General features: G+C 31.6%; 3 protein-coding genes and 1 long non-coding RNA gene across 5 annotated transcripts; 2 read left to right on the top strand and 2 right to left on the bottom strand.

The window, feature by feature from the left end:
- The first annotated feature begins 133 nt into the window (after positions 1-133).
- On the top strand, positions 134-2758 carry LOC121222531 (uncharacterized). Its single transcript, XM_041103521.1, has 2 exons — positions 134-696; positions 2297-2758. Exons 1-2 carry the CDS (start codon positions 476-478, stop codon positions 2586-2588), a joined length of 513 nt encoding a protein of 170 aa, XP_040959455.1. The 5' UTR covers positions 134-475; the 3' UTR covers positions 2589-2758.
- Positions 2759-2848: 90 nt separating this feature from the next.
- LOC121222107 (RING-H2 finger protein ATL72) lies at positions 2849-3265 on the bottom strand. The gene has a single exon (XM_041102015.1). It carries the CDS (start codon positions 3263-3265, stop codon positions 2849-2851), a length of 417 nt encoding a protein of 138 aa, XP_040957949.1.
- Positions 3266-4089: 824 nt separating this feature from the next.
- On the bottom strand, positions 4090-10587 carry LOC121222530 (phosphomannomutase/phosphoglucomutase). 2 transcript variants are annotated; one of them, XM_041103519.1, is made up of 18 exons: positions 10407-10587; positions 9466-9690; positions 9145-9211; positions 8470-8653; positions 7956-8008; positions 7348-7436; positions 6933-7160; positions 6670-6734; positions 6494-6554; positions 6290-6407; positions 6132-6213; positions 5937-6009; positions 5796-5857; positions 5196-5291; positions 4897-5051; positions 4721-4817; positions 4568-4645; positions 4090-4477 (listed from the first exon to the last, which is right to left on the bottom strand). In XM_041103519.1, exons 1-18 carry the CDS (start codon positions 10411-10413, stop codon positions 4370-4372), a joined length of 1848 nt encoding a protein of 615 aa, XP_040959453.1. In that variant the 5' UTR covers positions 10414-10587; the 3' UTR covers positions 4090-4369. The 2 variants fall into 2 exon arrangements, with proteins under 2 accessions (XP_040959453.1, XP_040959454.1); XM_041103520.1 differs by lacking the exon at positions 9466-9690 and having other exon boundaries at positions 10407-10562.
- Positions 10588-12125: 1538 nt separating this feature from the next.
- LOC107921489 (uncharacterized) lies at positions 12126-13315 on the top strand. Its single transcript, XR_005919844.1, has 2 exons — positions 12126-12198; positions 12975-13315. It is a non-coding gene; the product is annotated as an uncharacterized lncRNA (long non-coding RNA).
- Positions 13316-16149: the final 2834 nt, after the last annotated feature.

Below are 16149 nucleotides of genomic sequence, written 5' to 3'. Positions count from 1 at the left end.
ATGTGAATTTTGTTGTACATGAATTTATTGGATTTGGGTATTTTTTGTTGTTTGCTTTGAATTTGCCAATTGGCTTTGACTATAAGTGTCCTCTTTTATGGAATTTATGAACGATTCCTTTTTTATGGAAGGTTGGTAGTGATGGAATCTGGGTTTATTTCTTTTTTTGACTAGACATTCAACAGGTAGTTCATGTTTGATTGTCTATTATATGGATATAATAAAAAGAATCATAAAAGTGAAATTGCTATGATTAGAGGTCATTTTTGTTGAGAAAGGTGGATTATATTTGTTTGTAGGAGCATGTAGAGCTACTCAAGTTGTCGATCTCTTTCCGACCGTGTCTCCCGAGATTGTTGTTCGGGAGGCACGGTTAGAGGATTGTTGGGAAGTAGCTGAGACTCACTGCAGCTCGTTCTTCCCCGAATATTCCTTCCCTTTGGATTTCGTGCTACGAGTTGATAGACTGGTGGGGATGCTGTCTGGATTCTCTATTCCTCCTGGTTGCCGGAGAACTTGTTTGGTTGCTGTCATTGGTGGTTCAGTTGGTGATACGTTTTTATTTGGAACTGAAGATTTCAAAATCGGAGGTTTCGACGGAAAATTCAGTCTTAATAAAGGGTATGTGACTGGTATATTAACTATCGATACCGTTGCCGATTTTCTTCCTAGAAAAGGACCACTTCGACAGAGAAGGTGAGTGTAATTATTGGCTGCTCTTCTATACTAGTTTAATGTCATTTAATACAGACATGCCGCTTGAAACTTACTCTATAAGAAACTTGTTTCGTTAAACGTTAAATACTTAGGATGCAAAATGACAGTCTGAAAATTTTCGGTTTTATGTTTGCGTAAATGCAGCTCATCAAATTTACCATAGCTTTGTCTTTGTTTCTTTAATTTACATTTTGCATGTCACCCCATTAATGTTATCAATAAACAACTTACATGTCCTGTCTTTGGAATCCATTAACAACTTATGGACAGTGTGTTCTAGTTTGAAATAAGGGTTTTAGGACCATTAGCAGACTATTTTAGTCCAACCTTGTTTGCTAAACCAAACCCTTTGTCTGACCCTTCATACCAAAATGCCGGGAATGGAAAAAGAAAGGTTTTCTCCATTTTAATCGGTTCTTTTTGTACTGAGTTTTTATTTTTCAGCTCATAAGCAATGAGAGTCCGAGTGAACCTAGCAAAGTTTCTACATAAATTATGTTGTCTTTCCGTTCTCGATATTTTCATTTGGCAACTGTTGAAGTTGGCCTGCATGCAGACAGAGAAGCAGACCAAGCTGCCGAGCCATGCAATTGCAGCTGAAGCTCATGCTGCTGTTTTGTTTTGTTACTTTCAAATGATGTTTTGTAACTTAGTTAGATTAGAACTAAGTTGTTAATGTACTTGATGTAATTAGGTGATGTTTGAGCTGATAAATCAACTTTACCAAGTGTGCAAGTTATGTTTAACGAGTTACTAGATTATTAGTGGAGTTAGGTAAATGTTTAGGTGACTTTGTTTTCATTTTGACCAGCTGAATTACTGGTATATGTAATGGCTTTATACCTCAATTCATTTCTAATGAAATCTTTCAGAAATTCTTCTTCATTTTTTCTGGTCTTTACTTAAGCATTTTACTCAAAGTTCTTAAGCTGAATTCTCTTGTTTGTTCAGCAAGACATCGATGCTTCTTGCTTAAGTTTCTGTCAAATTTCTCATTCTGTTTTCTTAGTTCCAACAGTAACATACATACAATCAATAGTTGGTAAGGATGCCTGGTGTCGGTGTCTTGAAAACTAAATTTCCGGCACAAGGCCAGAGGTTCATTATTGAAGAATGGTTCTATGCGACTATTGATGCCTGTTAAAGCCTATGGGGATAAGAGAACTCATTTAAACCTCCTTTCTCCATTAATCTTATTTAGTGGAAGTAATCAGAGTTTTCTGGCAAGGACAGAAAATATACCGGCAAACGATTGTGAGAGGGCTGAAAAACGGACACTGAGGTGAGACGGCATGAACCTCTGTCAAGTCACAGTTCTTAACTCGGAGCCTTATATATCACCTCGAGTTAAGAGGGCTGAAGACAGTTCTTAATTCAAGACCTTATGTATTGGTGTTCTGCAGATGATAGAGTTCCAGTTTTAAGCAATTATAGTAAGATTAGACCTGCTGGACGTTCTTACCATTATATATCGGTGTTCATTGTTTTGTTCATTGAAGTTGACTCTTTACATGCAGAAAGTACTCTAATTATTAATCTTGTGATTATTAAATAACACACTTGAGCATCTTTATCACAGGACTGGAATTGCATACATATCAAATGTTGCGGTTCGGGAGAGATTCCGATGTAAGGGAATAGCTAAAAGGCTCATAGCCAAGGCTGAAGCTCAAGCAAAGAGCTGGGGCTTCCGTGCCGTTGCATTGCACTGCGATTTGAACAACCCCGATGCAAAAAAACTGTACAAAGACCAGGGTTTCAGATGCATTACGGTGTCGGAAGGAGCAAACTGGCCCCAGCCGAAGACCGCACCCGATGTGAAGTTCAACTTCATGATGAAGCTTCTAAACACCCCTACTACCACTGCATAAATTCTTTCACAAACATTGAAAAAGAGAATCGGATAAAACTCATCAAAGATGCAAATATATAGGGTGTCTGAAATTAGTTGTATATAATTTGAACATGATGGGATTCGCTTCAAATATTTGTAGGTACTGTATTTATTATCTGTGAGTGTTGGTTACAGATACGTTTAATCTTTTCTAAATGAATTTCTATATTTAAAGAGTAATCATATCCTCATACTCGTGTCCGGATAAATACTTGAAAATAATAATAAGATACATGGTTACATGGTCGAACCACGACAAAGGGGGCAATGCGAGTCCTTAACCAGCCATTCATCTATGCAAAGTTGATGATACAGATGGTTGCAATTTGTAAGAACCCTACAAGAATCTCCATCTTTGAACTCTTCTAAGCATATAACACACTCGGTGCAACGCGATTCAGTTCCTTCTTCATTCTTGTACAGAACAACGGTCCCGACCATGATCGGCCTTGAAGCTTCTTCGTGCTTCTGCAATGGCGGTCCATGCATGCCCTGTTCAGCTATCGGATAGTTGGTTACCCCAATTTCATGATCTCGGTTGGAAGAATCCTTACGAAAACAAAGGATAGCCATAAGTATCATAATCAGTGCAACAATGAGTGCCCATAATGCAAGCAATGCATGCATGATGATGAAACTCATAGTGTCAGCCATGGTGAAAGATTTTCGTAATATTCTAAATCAGATGACTTGGATCAAGTGGTAAATAGGGGGGTTTTTTATAGGGATCGTTTCCTAATCCGTTACTTGCTAGGAAAGTAATATTTTAATCCAACAATGTTAGTGTTATACAATTATTTATATATCTTATATGAGTTTAATATGGATTAGGATACCGTTAAATGTTATTTTTCAAGGCATTATTGCATTGTATTTGTTTAGACTTTATCAGTAATATCATACATCAATCAACACCAAATTAAATACCATTAGTTTTTGCATCTCTAATCAAACCTCGAAATAATACTAAACTCTAAATTTTATATTTTCCTTTGTTGTTATTATTAATTAATTTTATTTATTTAACATAAAGAGTTAGAATAATTAGGGTTAATAGTTTACTTTAGCGTCATTATTATTTAATTAGGTGGAATAATTAAGGTTGAAAGATTATTAAGGAAAATTTGATTTCATGTAGGGCTTTACTTTTCTTAAATGTTGGTCTAATTTTGTTCCAAGCCCCTACATTCTTCTAACATTTGAAATTTACTCCATTTATTTTTAATTTCAAAATTTTAATCTTTTTATTTAATAATTAGAGTCCAATTGATATCCAACTTCTATTTCTGTTAAATTAGATTAGGTGACAGAAGTTGAATTGAAAGTTGATATTAATTTTATTATTTTAAATTTATGTAAGATTTTTTTCAAATGTCACATAATTTATGAGGGGAAGTTATTTCACAATTATCAATTAAACTTCAATTATTTATTAAATAAAAAAAATAAAGATACTTAAAAAAAGTATTTCACCCAAATACCCGAATGCCAAATAAATATTATTTAAACTTAATTATAAATATACAATATTAATATTCTATAATATAGAGAAACAAAACAACATAGGTGTAAGTAAAACCATGGATGTTGCTGTTAAGATTGGATATATATCTCTTCAGACTTATCTCTATTATTGTCTTCAAGTAACATCAACCCCCCCCCCCTTCAAAAAAAAAAGAATACAAAGAAACTTCCTCAACCTCAAAACTATTGGAACACAATACTCAAATGCTGAAAGGCACGACCCATTCAGTGTCATTAAGGTTGGACAAATTTGTCTAAAGCAGATGTGTCCAATGCTTGAAATTCCTTCACTGCAGCAGCTACTTCGAGTCCGAGTTTCACTGCATCTTCATGGCTTGGCGCCTACAACACGTGTTGTTTATATTAGTATCAAATCAGTGAATTACAATGCTTATGACAACTTATGAAATTCTTTGCATGCTACATTCATACCTCGATGTTAAGAGGAAGGACGGGATCATGAAGTGAAAGCCTAAGGAGAAACCACCCTCCAAACCCGGAAACTCGAACCTGTTTTCAAAGGGAGTTAGCAAAACCTGTTTCCGTAAGGTGGTGAAAGAAAGCCTATACCTAACTTCTAGTTACCCCTTCATAGTTCACAGGTGCTTTCTGAAGCTTGGGGTTTGAAGCAATGGAGTTTCCCAAGTGTTGCAGCACTGCTTCTCCGTATTCCCGGAAGGATCTGTGAGGTTCTAACTGTCAGCAACTTTAACAGAAATTATGCGGACATAAAAAGATCAGAGCAATATAGTGCACCATACCGTCCTTTAAGATCGGGATGATTCTGATTAATCTTTAGTCGCAGCTCCACAGCAATAGCTGGTTCCTCCAGACCCTCGACCAGATCGGTTAAAACTTTGCTTCCAACACCTTTGCCGGAAGCCCTTGCTGAAGCAAGTTTATTTAGGAGTTTGACCTGCGCTCAGCAGAAGGTCAAATGGAATTGTATGAGATGGACAAGTCGATGTGTATATTAAGTCAATGTTTTCATTGATATATATGGGCCAACCTAATACATGCAAGAATAGGCTTCTCTGCAACATAAAATTAAACAGCTTACCATCAAGTATGCCCCATCATCAAGCCAGTGATTCTCTTTGAGAGCTCCATGGCCACTGGTTTCTATAGCTAGATGTGATTCCTCTCCTATAGAGTTCTGTCAGCAATTATTTTACTTCAGTACAGGTAAGAAAAAACTGAAAGTTCGACGAGATGATGGGTCATGGTGTAAATAGGTGACAAGGATCTTCGGTACCGAATGATAACATGATTAAGAAGGAAAATTCCAAAGGATGAAAACAAAGAAAGAACTTCATCAATGACTAATGTCGGAAAATAGTCGGCATCAATCTGTCGATTAAAGTCTATCTACATGTATAAATGGAAATGGACTAATGATCAGCACTAGTGATCGGGCGAAATGATTCATGCTAAGTTGTTGATATCCCATCCGCTTATTTCGATAGCACTCTACCAGCGGAACTATAACTGATATAAGTTGTTGATATCCCATTCACTTATTTCGATAGCACTCTACCAGCAGAACTATAACTGATATAAGTTGTTGATATCCCATTCACTTATTTCGATAGCACTCTACCAGCGGAACTATAACTGATATAAATATTGAAAAGCTAAGTTAAAAGAATATGAAAGTTACCAATCGAATCGCCTCGTCAATGACATTCTTATAGCCTCTTTTGAATCTATGGTGCTTTCCCCCTAAAAGAAATTGAGACTATGAGTTTTCTCTAGAAGAGGCAAAGCAAGTACATACATGTCAATTCCGTTTGTGTCATACCAAGTTTCTTTTCAATGAATGAAGTAAGCCCGTCTGAAGTCACACTGTCCGTAACGATGGTCGTTCCTGGATGCTGAAGGGAACAAGATGAGGAGATTAAATGTAGAGAGGAAAACGGCATCGGAAAAGAAAATTTAAAACTTCCACTTGTTTATAAAGGGGGTGTTGAAAATGTAGATTCTGAAAAAATCTTACTTCCTCAAGAACAATGGCGGATATTAAAGCAATCAAGCGATTTCGATTGAGTTCACGTCCGGTAGAATCCACAGCAGCAGACCTTTAAGAAAATGCTTATGAGAGAGGAAAAATAAAAAGCATTGATAAAGCCGACATATAGGTAGTGAACCTATTACCTATCTACATCTGTATCAAAGATGATCCCCAAGTTGGCCTTGTTGTCTAGAACTGCTTGCGTAATAGCTTTCATTGCAGCCTTATCCTCAGGGTTTGGAATATGATTTGGAAACATACCTGATCCCATAACCACATATCACTTATACTATTAATATGTAAATACAAAATTAACATATGGGATAGTTTCCAGGAAAAAAAGATACCGTCTGGCTCCAAGAACTGACTACCAGAAGTGATGGCACCAAGAGGCTCGAGTACTTTTGCCTGGGAAAAGCAATTAGAATAGATAGCTCAGGACTGAACCAGGAAACATATTGCAGTCAGAATAATATCAATAAAAAAAGAAAGATACGCAGTTGATGGACTCAAGAAAACTTACTGCAAAAAACCCTCCTGCACCATTTCCTGCATCAACAACAATGTGGAATCCTTCCAATGGCTTCTCTAATAGTTGATAACACCAAACAACGATTAGTGAGATAAAGTTAAAGAACCTTATTAGTTCTGATAAATATAATTATGCGACCTTCGTGAATGATAAACGCCAAAGAAAGACATGCAGCTTGGCTTATATTGCACTTCCAATGACGAAGAAAGAAAGAAAGATCAATAATTAATCATTTAAATTCAGGAAGCTATTACCTATATTCCCAGCAGCCTTTCGGACTGCCTTCACAAGATCAGATGTATAAACGGCCATATAGTCAATCTTTTTAACTGATTCAGAAGCCTTTACTGAGTAACCTTTGGCAAGGAAATTACTGTATATACTTGCAGCACGTTCCAAGATGTCTTTTATGTCATTTTTCCCAAGACCTCCGTCATTAGTGAAGAACTTGAACCCATTCCTGTTATAAGGAAGGTGACTAGCTGTTCACAATATAAAAGTTTATTAGGAAACAAATTAACTTTGAAAAGTATACCAATTTAAATTTTAAAAATCCTGTTTTCACGATATAGTTCATCAAATATAATGATTACGACACTCCATGGCTGAACCTTTTACATGTTCAAGGATGGCATCAGCTATCCACAGAAGAGCATAGTGATAAACTACCTGTTATCATAATGGCCCCATCAGCTGGACATAAGATTGCCTCATCTTCTGTAAGTGTACTATTAAACATTGCCGGTGTAGATGCTAAACTGCAAAAAGGAAAAAAAGACATGAATTAATTCTCAATAATATACTCACTCAGACTAGTACTAGAGTTCATAACAGTTAACAGAAAAACCATAAACTACAAACTACATCAAAACTATAAACTAAAAACTACATCAATCTATAAAACTGCTTGCATGTATTCAGAAAGGAAGCACCTGAATTATAGCCATAGTTTGATTTGTTTGACCCCAAAATAGGTTGCCAAATACTCTACATTGAAACTAAAACATGCTCAGACAGCTAGTAGAGAAGCTGACCGGAATTACTTTTCCCAGCCTATAACTACAATTTAAGACAAGCTTAAAAAGTTCAGATAAATTATTCACTTTGAACATGTCATAAATCCTGCCTGTCCCCAACAAGAAATCAAGAATTTAAATCTCCAACCCTAGAATTTGGTTAAGACTTGTAATTTCAAACTGGATTAAACATGCTTAAACCCATTAACCATTCCATGTCCAATTATTAGATTAACATTAAAATAGAACACTGTAACTCACCCATATTGAACAACATCAAGTCCTGCACTAGCAATGCCTCGAGAAACAGCATCCTGAAAAGCCAAACAAATTTATTCAAAGGCACAAAATTTTCTGTAGCATTAATGATTCTAGTAATATAAGTCAAAAAGAGCATTCATATACTCCCTGTTTTTGAATATTTATTAAATCAGATTACACATTTTTGCATAGAAGAACTGGCCCTGAGAAATGTAAATACTATCCCCAAAGAAACTGAAATTTTTGTTTCTTACCCTTTATATATAAAATTCTAAAATAACTATCAAAGTTATATGCGAAAGCTTTGCCACAGAGATCAACTATAAGTAGCATCATACTAAATAGGCAAGGGTTATCACATATGTCACGGATGATGATAGAAGTAACAATAAGAAGGTCCCACGACTTGAAAAATACTTTTCAAACAGGAACAATGTAAAATCTACAGATAGCAGGTAAGATTCATATAAACCATTACACTACATTAGACTGAATACTAAGGTAAGGGAAATACCTGTAATTTCTGTGCAGATATACGAGAATCATGACCAATGGAAACTCTCAACTTTCGAGATGCATCAACCTTTTTCTTATCTAGCAACCATGCAGCAAAACCAGCAGCTATTGCTTCTGTAACTGGCTCGGTAAGGCTCACAGGCTCTCCCTCAACACCAGAAACAGCCACACCTCGAATATCACTGCATGGTCATTAAGGGAATGAATGAAGAAGCAATCTTTGATCACCATAGACAAACAGTTAAAAAAATTAAAAACAATAAAAAGGCATTTTGGTTCCATTACAATACTAAAGACCTGTAAACTAAAGTGGCAGCACTGCCTAAAAAGAGAAAGCTTACTTATACTACTAGGACCAGTGGATAAAGTATGTATTATCATAACCAGCCCACCAGGAATTTATACTATCAGATCATCTTATACATCCTACTGCTAAACTGTTAATAAACAGGATACACAGCCACCATTCAATAGGATCAAAAGCCACAGAAAATTTGTTTTAAAATTAATCCAAAAGACAAGAGTAATAGACTTGAAATGCAGTTAAGATCAGATAATCCAAGGAGAGAAGAATATAATATATGCGGACTAATTGTTGAGGAACAGTCATGCTAAAATATAAATTAAGAAAGTTATAAGTTTAAATGCATGGTGCAATGGATGGACTTCTCACCTGCCATTCTGAAGCTTCAGAAAATCAACTTTGTCCAGAGATGGTATTGCAGTAGCAGATGAAGCAGCTGCAGTATAGGTTTCAAAGGAAAATACAAGAATTCAGAAGATAGATATCTTTTAAATTTCAATGTACCATACAAAGAGAAAATTTCAAAGTTGTTATAACATCCTACAAATGGAATCTACCCTGATAACCAAAAAGATAAATACAATACCAATCCGATGGATGGTGACAACAAAAAGAAATTTAGTCTTTTATTTCATTTAACACACATATTGTTGTATTTGATATGAACCAAATAGAGAGACTTGAACGGACCGTTGCAGTAAAAAGTTCTTCGGTTAACAAAACCATTCTGATATTTCAGTAGGTTGCGCATTTGCATGGAGGAGTTGCTAGTCCATGCTAACTTCCCTCCATGAAAAGGAGGCAAGGCGCGCATATAAGGGACACAACTGTCCCTTTGATATTGGGTCCCGAACTGCCTATTCTGTTGGTAGAACTGTGCAATAAAAACATTTTGAACAACCTTCCCTGACAATGCTGCATGAAATTTGCAATTTTATCAGATTTACACAAGGGTAAACTCTTCATTAATAGTTCAGAGTCATCTACATCATTATCAATTCTTCAACTCCAATCAAAACCCATAATTTTCACCGACTGTGTTCCTTTAACTTGCTTTAGTATTTAGTTAACCTCGTCATTAACTATTATTATTCAATAAAATCAAAATTTTCATTCCTGTTAGTGTATCCATTCTTTTTTCTATTCATTGTTTTTTTTATTCACTTAAAAGTTCATATTCTTCTAACAGCCCACCCCAATAAATGGGAAAAAAAAAACAAGAAGAAATGTGGCGGCCTCTAAGCAAGTATAAAAAAACAGGAACTTAGGCAAAAGCAAGAATCGCAAACCAGCCATCACTATTGAACTTATTTAACTATTAAGCAAATCGGAAGCAGGAACTCAATTATAATTCATAAATAATTATCAACCACAAATCCAAATTTAAAAAAAAAGTTAAATATTTTAATCAAACCCAAATTCAGAAACATAGTAAAGATTAATTCAATGACTAAACAAATGTAAGATATAAGGCATAAACTAAAAAGGGTTAACCATATTTACTCAAATAACAAGATGGCATCAAATTCCCATAAAAAATTATTAATCAAGAGGTATGTAATTAACCAAAAGAAAGAGAGCTTTTGTGTTAAAATAAGAGGGAAAATGAATGAAAAATTGAAAACTTTTACCTGCCATTTGAAGAGGTGGAAGGTTTGATCAGAAAGAGAAGAAAATCAATGGGCTGAGAAAAAGAGGAAGTGAAACCAAAATTGGGGTAGCTGAGGAAAGAAAGAGTAGCTGGGTAATCTCAGAAGCTGCCAGATGCCTGCCGAATTTTATATTTTGAAACGCATTGGACAGTTTATCCCTGGTGAATACAATAAGTTAATATACTATATAGTACTTGAGTTTCGCTTTAATATTCAATTTAGTACTTTAGTTTTTTTTTATCTCAATTTGGTACCTAAGTTTGGCTTCAATATTCAATTCGGTACTAAGATCAAACAACCCAATAGATGTTTGACACATGTACTCTAGTAAAAGAATAAAGGTACTTAACTCGAACAAAAAAGCTTAAGTATCAACTTGAAAAAGCTTAGGTACCAAAATGAACATTGGAGCTAAACTCTAGTATCCGATTAGGACAAAAAAACTCAAGTATCATATTGAACATTAAAGTCAAATTCTGTAATGACCCAAAATTCACAAGCACCGAAAAAGTACATTATCGGGCCTCCGTCTTAGTAAATTGAGTTCCAAAATAATTATTAGAAATATTTATTAGACTAGTTGTGTGTTTAATTAGGTATTAATTAGGTGAATTTAGTTTAATTAAGAGAAATTAAGAAAAAGGATTAAATTGATCTAGGGGTAAAAGTTGAATTATAGATTAATAAAAAAAGGATTAAAATGGCAATAAAGCCATAAATAAGAAATGGGACGGTAAAGTGATAAAAATCTTAGATTTTTATGCTTTATATATATTATATTATATTATATTGTATTATATTAAATAAGTAAAAAAAAAAGATGACAAATGTATGGTAAATATTGAAGACATGTGTAATAGTAATAATTACATGGGTACACTTGTAATAAAAATAAATATGTGCTTAATTAACAAGTAAAAGATTTTTTTTTAATATATTATTAGTTAAAATAAAAGATATAAAGTAAAAGAAAGAAAGAAACAAAGAAGAAAAGAAACAGAATAGTAGAAAAGAAGCAGGGAAAGAGACGAAAACAGGGGAAGAAAAGGGGAAAGAAAAATAAAAGGGAAAACTAAGGATTTAAAGCTTCAAGTTAATTGGTAAGCTAAATTTAGCCCTTTCCTCTTCATTTTGATATTTTAAAAGCTTTAAAACAAAATTTTGTTGAAGTTAAGTGGAGGTTATGGAAGTTCATAGGTTTTTGAACATGATTCATTTTGAACAAGTTGTTAAATTAGGGGTTTAGTTGATAGAATTTTTAGTTAGAATAGATAAAAAGAATGATTTGTGAACTAAGTTGTAAGTTTTACATAATTGGGATTAAGTTATAAAAAGCCTTAAATTAGGGTTTATGTTGAATAAATGATGGAATTGAGGGTTTATTTGATAGAGTTTCTAGTTAGAGTTAATAAAAGGATTAAATTGTGAACTAAACTATAAGTTTTGAATTTTAGGGATTAAATTGAGGAAAATTCGAAATTAGTGAAAAATGCTGAAAATTTAGTAGATAAATTTGGATTTAGAAGGAATTTGAATAGAAATAGAGTGTGAATTAAGTTAGAAAAATAAGTAAGCTTAGTTAGAATTAAATTGGGAATAAGTAGGAATTGAATAAAAATTTTATTATTATTATTGTTAATATAATTATTATTATTTTAATGATTATAATTAAAAGTGAAAATAATTATTATTTTCGTAGCTAACAAGGAAAACGAGGCATCGGCATCTAAAGGAAAAGAAAAGATCGTTGAGGAGTAAACGTGTATTCCGGGTTTGTATTACTATAACTTAATCTATTTAATAAATGCTATATTGAAATTGTATTCATGAGACATTTAAAGGAAGGTAAGTATTAACATTTGAAATTAAGTAAGAATATGTGTATATTGAATTATATGTGAATTGAAATAATAGATGTTTTGTATTGATTGAATATTTGAAATTGTTGTGGAAATGAATTCGAAATAGGAAAAGTAAAATAATACCCTATTAACTTATCGGACTAGATTGAATACAAATGGCATGCCATAGGATTTGTGATGTGATGAGGAGATTTGTAGTTCGGCCGAGAAGATGATTATGTTATTAAATGCTTCGGTTTATCCGAAGAGGCATTAAATGCCTTATTGGTGTGTTTGGGAGGTTATGATATACTGGTGTGTTATGGAGGATTTAAATTATTTCGGGTGTGTTTAGGTTGGATATTTTGGTGTGTTTGGGTGGAATCCGCGTATCTGTCAGAGTCCGAGCCTTGTTAATAGGGTAAAAATTGAAATGGAAATTTAAAAATGAGATTAGTTGATTTGACACTATTGAAAAATATGAGAAAGAATGTATGATATAAATTATGAATTGATTTAGTATGTAAATATTTAAATATATAAATTTCAGATTTATGGAATGATATATGAATATTTATATTTAGTTTAAAGTGATTTTTTTAAAGACTATGGTCAATATTTGAAATTTTATTATTATTAAATAGTTTAATTTATAGTAATACCACTGAGTATAAAATACTCAGCGTACGGTTGTTTCCGTGTGCAGGTTGAAAAGGGGTTAGTGTCTCGGTTCAGCATCCAGGACAATCCCGACTCCGACATAAAGATTTTGGTGATATTTTCTTCCTTTAAGAGAAAGTGGCATGTACATAGGATTTATAATAGTTATTTTGGCATGTTATATAGTTTTGTTGTAAAGTAAGATATTATGTGTTTTGATGATTATATTAGAAAAATGGTATAAGGTTTTTTTAGCATTAGTATCAAGTTGAAATGGCTTAGTTAGTTTTATGTGTTAATTAGAAATGATAATAGGATTTTATTTACTTAAGTTGTTATGTCTATATGTCAAGTAGGATTAAGTATATAAATGCCTTGGTTGAAATACTGAAATTGGGTTGGTTATGTTTGAAATTTTGCAGGGGGTTTAATGTAAAAATAAGTCGAAATGCTGCCGAAATTTAAAAAAAATGAATGAAATCAATTAGTACAAATTTATAACAATTTATGAAGTATTTTAATATGTTGGTAATTTATTTAGAATTATTTGTAAATTGTTTGATATGTCCGATAATGCCTCGTAACCCTGTTCCGGCGACGGTTTGGGGTTAAGGGGTGTTACAAATTCAAGTACCAAATAGTGTATTAACACTAAGTTAATTATCAAGATTTTAATTTTTTTGATAAAGAAATTAAGGCCTTGTTTGATAAACCATTGAAAAAAATTAAATCCATTGAAAATGATTTAACTTTTTTACACATGTTTAATACTCCAAAAAAAAATAATCTAATAAAATTCTATAAAAAATGTGGAAAATAATATTTAGATATTTATTACTTAATGAAGAATATTTTTAATTAATTTAATTTAATATTATATCATCCTATAAAATTTTACATTTAAAATTTAATTTTTTATTTAGAATAAGAATAAATACTTAAAATTTAAAGCTAAAATGTAGAATTTTTTTATAATTTAAAATTTATGTTTATTAAAAAAATATAATTATATTTCATAATCAATTTGAAGTAATATATCAAATAATTTTATAATTTAAATTCAGTATTTAATTTTTCAATACTGTTAATACTTAAATTTTTTATTTTTTTTAACACTTAATTTTTCAATTTGTTAAGCAACACATAAGTTAGAGAATTGTTTTCTTAATAACAAAAATTATTTTTTAATGATTAATGGAATCCTTATATTATTAAAGAATATGTTTTTAATTAAAAAAATTATTTTCAATAAAATCTCATGGATCATAATCAGATTTTTTTGTGCTTAATAGTAATTCATTTATTTTAAATTTAGTAAATACTTGATTAAAAATAAGCTTAAGATATATTTAAATTTAGAATATATTTAGGGAAAATATAATTTTTCTCACTTGAACTTGTTAATTAAGTTCATTTTGGTATTATATATTTTTTGTCCATTTTGACACTTTAACTTGACAATTAGATTCATTTTGGTTCTTGGACTTGAATAATATAAAAGTTTGATAACGTGACAATTTAAGATTATATCACATCATCACTTAAAAATTAAAAAATTTATAAAAGTTTTCAGGTAATGACGTGGTATAATCTCATAGTGTCACATTTAGTGTTTTAATAACCGAATCAATAGTTGAACGGGTGAGACAACCGATTATTGATTAACCAGTTTGATCAGCTCAACCAACGGACCAACAATAATTAAATAATTAATTACAGGTATTTAAAAAAATAAAAAATTATTAAACCGGTTCAACATGTTCAATTGTCGACTTTTACCAATTTCAAGTATTTCTTGAGTCAATCTTTTCAACCCATGTGTTTGGACCGTTATATTGATCAGTTCTCGGTCCATCCAATCCAATCTTGTTCCAATAGTATTGATCACATCATCAAATCTTCATATATTCTAAATTTAAGGACCAAATAGTTCAATGACTAAAGTGAACAAAAAAAGTACAAGTATTAAAGTAAACATAATTACCAAATTCAGAAATAAAAGATCACATTATCCCTAAAACTTATTATGCTTGTAAATAAAGAAAACATTCTAAAACTAATAAAATTCATTCTTAAACAAATTAGAAGAATGAATAAAAAAAATAAAGAAATAAATTATTAATAAAGGGTATATTTGTTTTCATAAGTCGCAGTAAAATTAATAATTTCTTACAAAAAGATATCACTATTTATTTATATAATTTTATGTGGCAGAGTATGTTATTTGTGAAATATAAAATATATATATATTAATTTTTAATTATATATATAACCTTGTGAAAGAAAAAATTTCTCCTAAATAATATCTCTTTATGTAACTCCTTTTATATCTCTTATTCCATAGAATATCCAATTTAATTCTAACATAAAAACAAATTGCCCCCCCCCCCCTCTCTTCTGTCTTTTCTCTACCCAAAATATCCTTTAGATAATTATTATTTTTTATATAAAAATATTTTTCCTTTTAGGAAGAAAAACACAAATGAGCAAAACCTAGGTTGATACACGAATTGAACGAGATTAACTTTTTTTTTTAATTTTTTAAAATTTATCAAATTAGTTGATAGACCTATAAAATAATATTATTTTCATTTTGTTAGAGTCTAACTAGATTTTGGGCCTCCTTTACAAAATAGAGTACTGGACTTAATTTCTTTTTTAAATTTGGAGCCCATTACTATTTTCTGAATTATTTTTTTGAAGTATTATGTATTACTAGAAACTCTATTACACATGTATGCGTATAAAAATTATATATTTAGAATACGGATTTGTATTTAAAAATAACTTATAATGAATAATGAAATGTATGATTTAAAACTAATTAATAATAACACATAAAGTATGAATTTGAATCTCATCATATGTATATTATTTATTTATTTTTTAAAATAAAAGCCTAAAGTGACTACAAATAGTATAGTTTTTTAGAGATACTAATTTGTTCAATATCGAATTGACAGGTGCTTTTACCGATAAACAAACTAGAACAAGGAACAAATAAATAAACTAAAAAGTTACGTTATCCCTCTTTTTCTTTCGTGGTCATTAACAAGATGATCTTAAATGAATAACGATTTTCAAGTTTAATGGTCAAAGTGGATAAAAAAAGGTTCAGGGGCCAAAAGTTATTTTTTATAAATAAGTTATGATAAAAAACTATTTTTTATAAATAAATATATTATTTTTATGATATATAGCATGGACACATAAATAAGGGA

This window comes from Gossypium hirsutum, chromosome D10, assembly GCF_007990345.1.
Source record: "Gossypium hirsutum isolate 1008001.06 chromosome D10, Gossypium_hirsutum_v2.1, whole genome shotgun sequence".
In the NCBI taxonomy this organism is placed as follows: Eukaryota; Viridiplantae; Streptophyta; class Magnoliopsida; order Malvales; family Malvaceae; genus Gossypium; species Gossypium hirsutum.
The sequence above is the reverse complement of the archived record's forward strand: the minus strand, read 5'-3'. Positions and strand labels throughout refer to the sequence as shown.

Excerpts from the sequence above, each read along its gene's own strand:
- LOC121222531 (XM_041103521.1), top strand. The coding sequence starts at position 476 with ATGCTGTCTGGATTCTCTATTCCTCCTGGTTGCCGGAGAACTTGTTTG. Across the intron at positions 697-2,296 it reads GGACCACTTCGACAGAGAAG|GACTGGAATTGCATACATAT; the intron begins GTGAGTGTAATT and ends TCTTTATCACAG.
- LOC121222107 (XM_041102015.1), bottom strand. The coding sequence starts at position 3,265 with ATGGCTGACACTATGAGTTTCATCATCATGCATGCATTGCTTGCATTA.
- LOC121222530 (XM_041103519.1), bottom strand. Across the intron at positions 7,161-7,347 it reads TGGGGCCATTATGATAACAG|CTAGTCACCTTCCTTATAAC; the intron begins GTAGTTTATCAC and ends TATTGTGAACAG. Across the intron at positions 6,555-6,669 it reads GTGCAGGAGGGTTTTTTGCA|GCAAAAGTACTCGAGCCTCT; the intron begins GTAAGTTTTCTT and ends TGCTTTTCCCAG.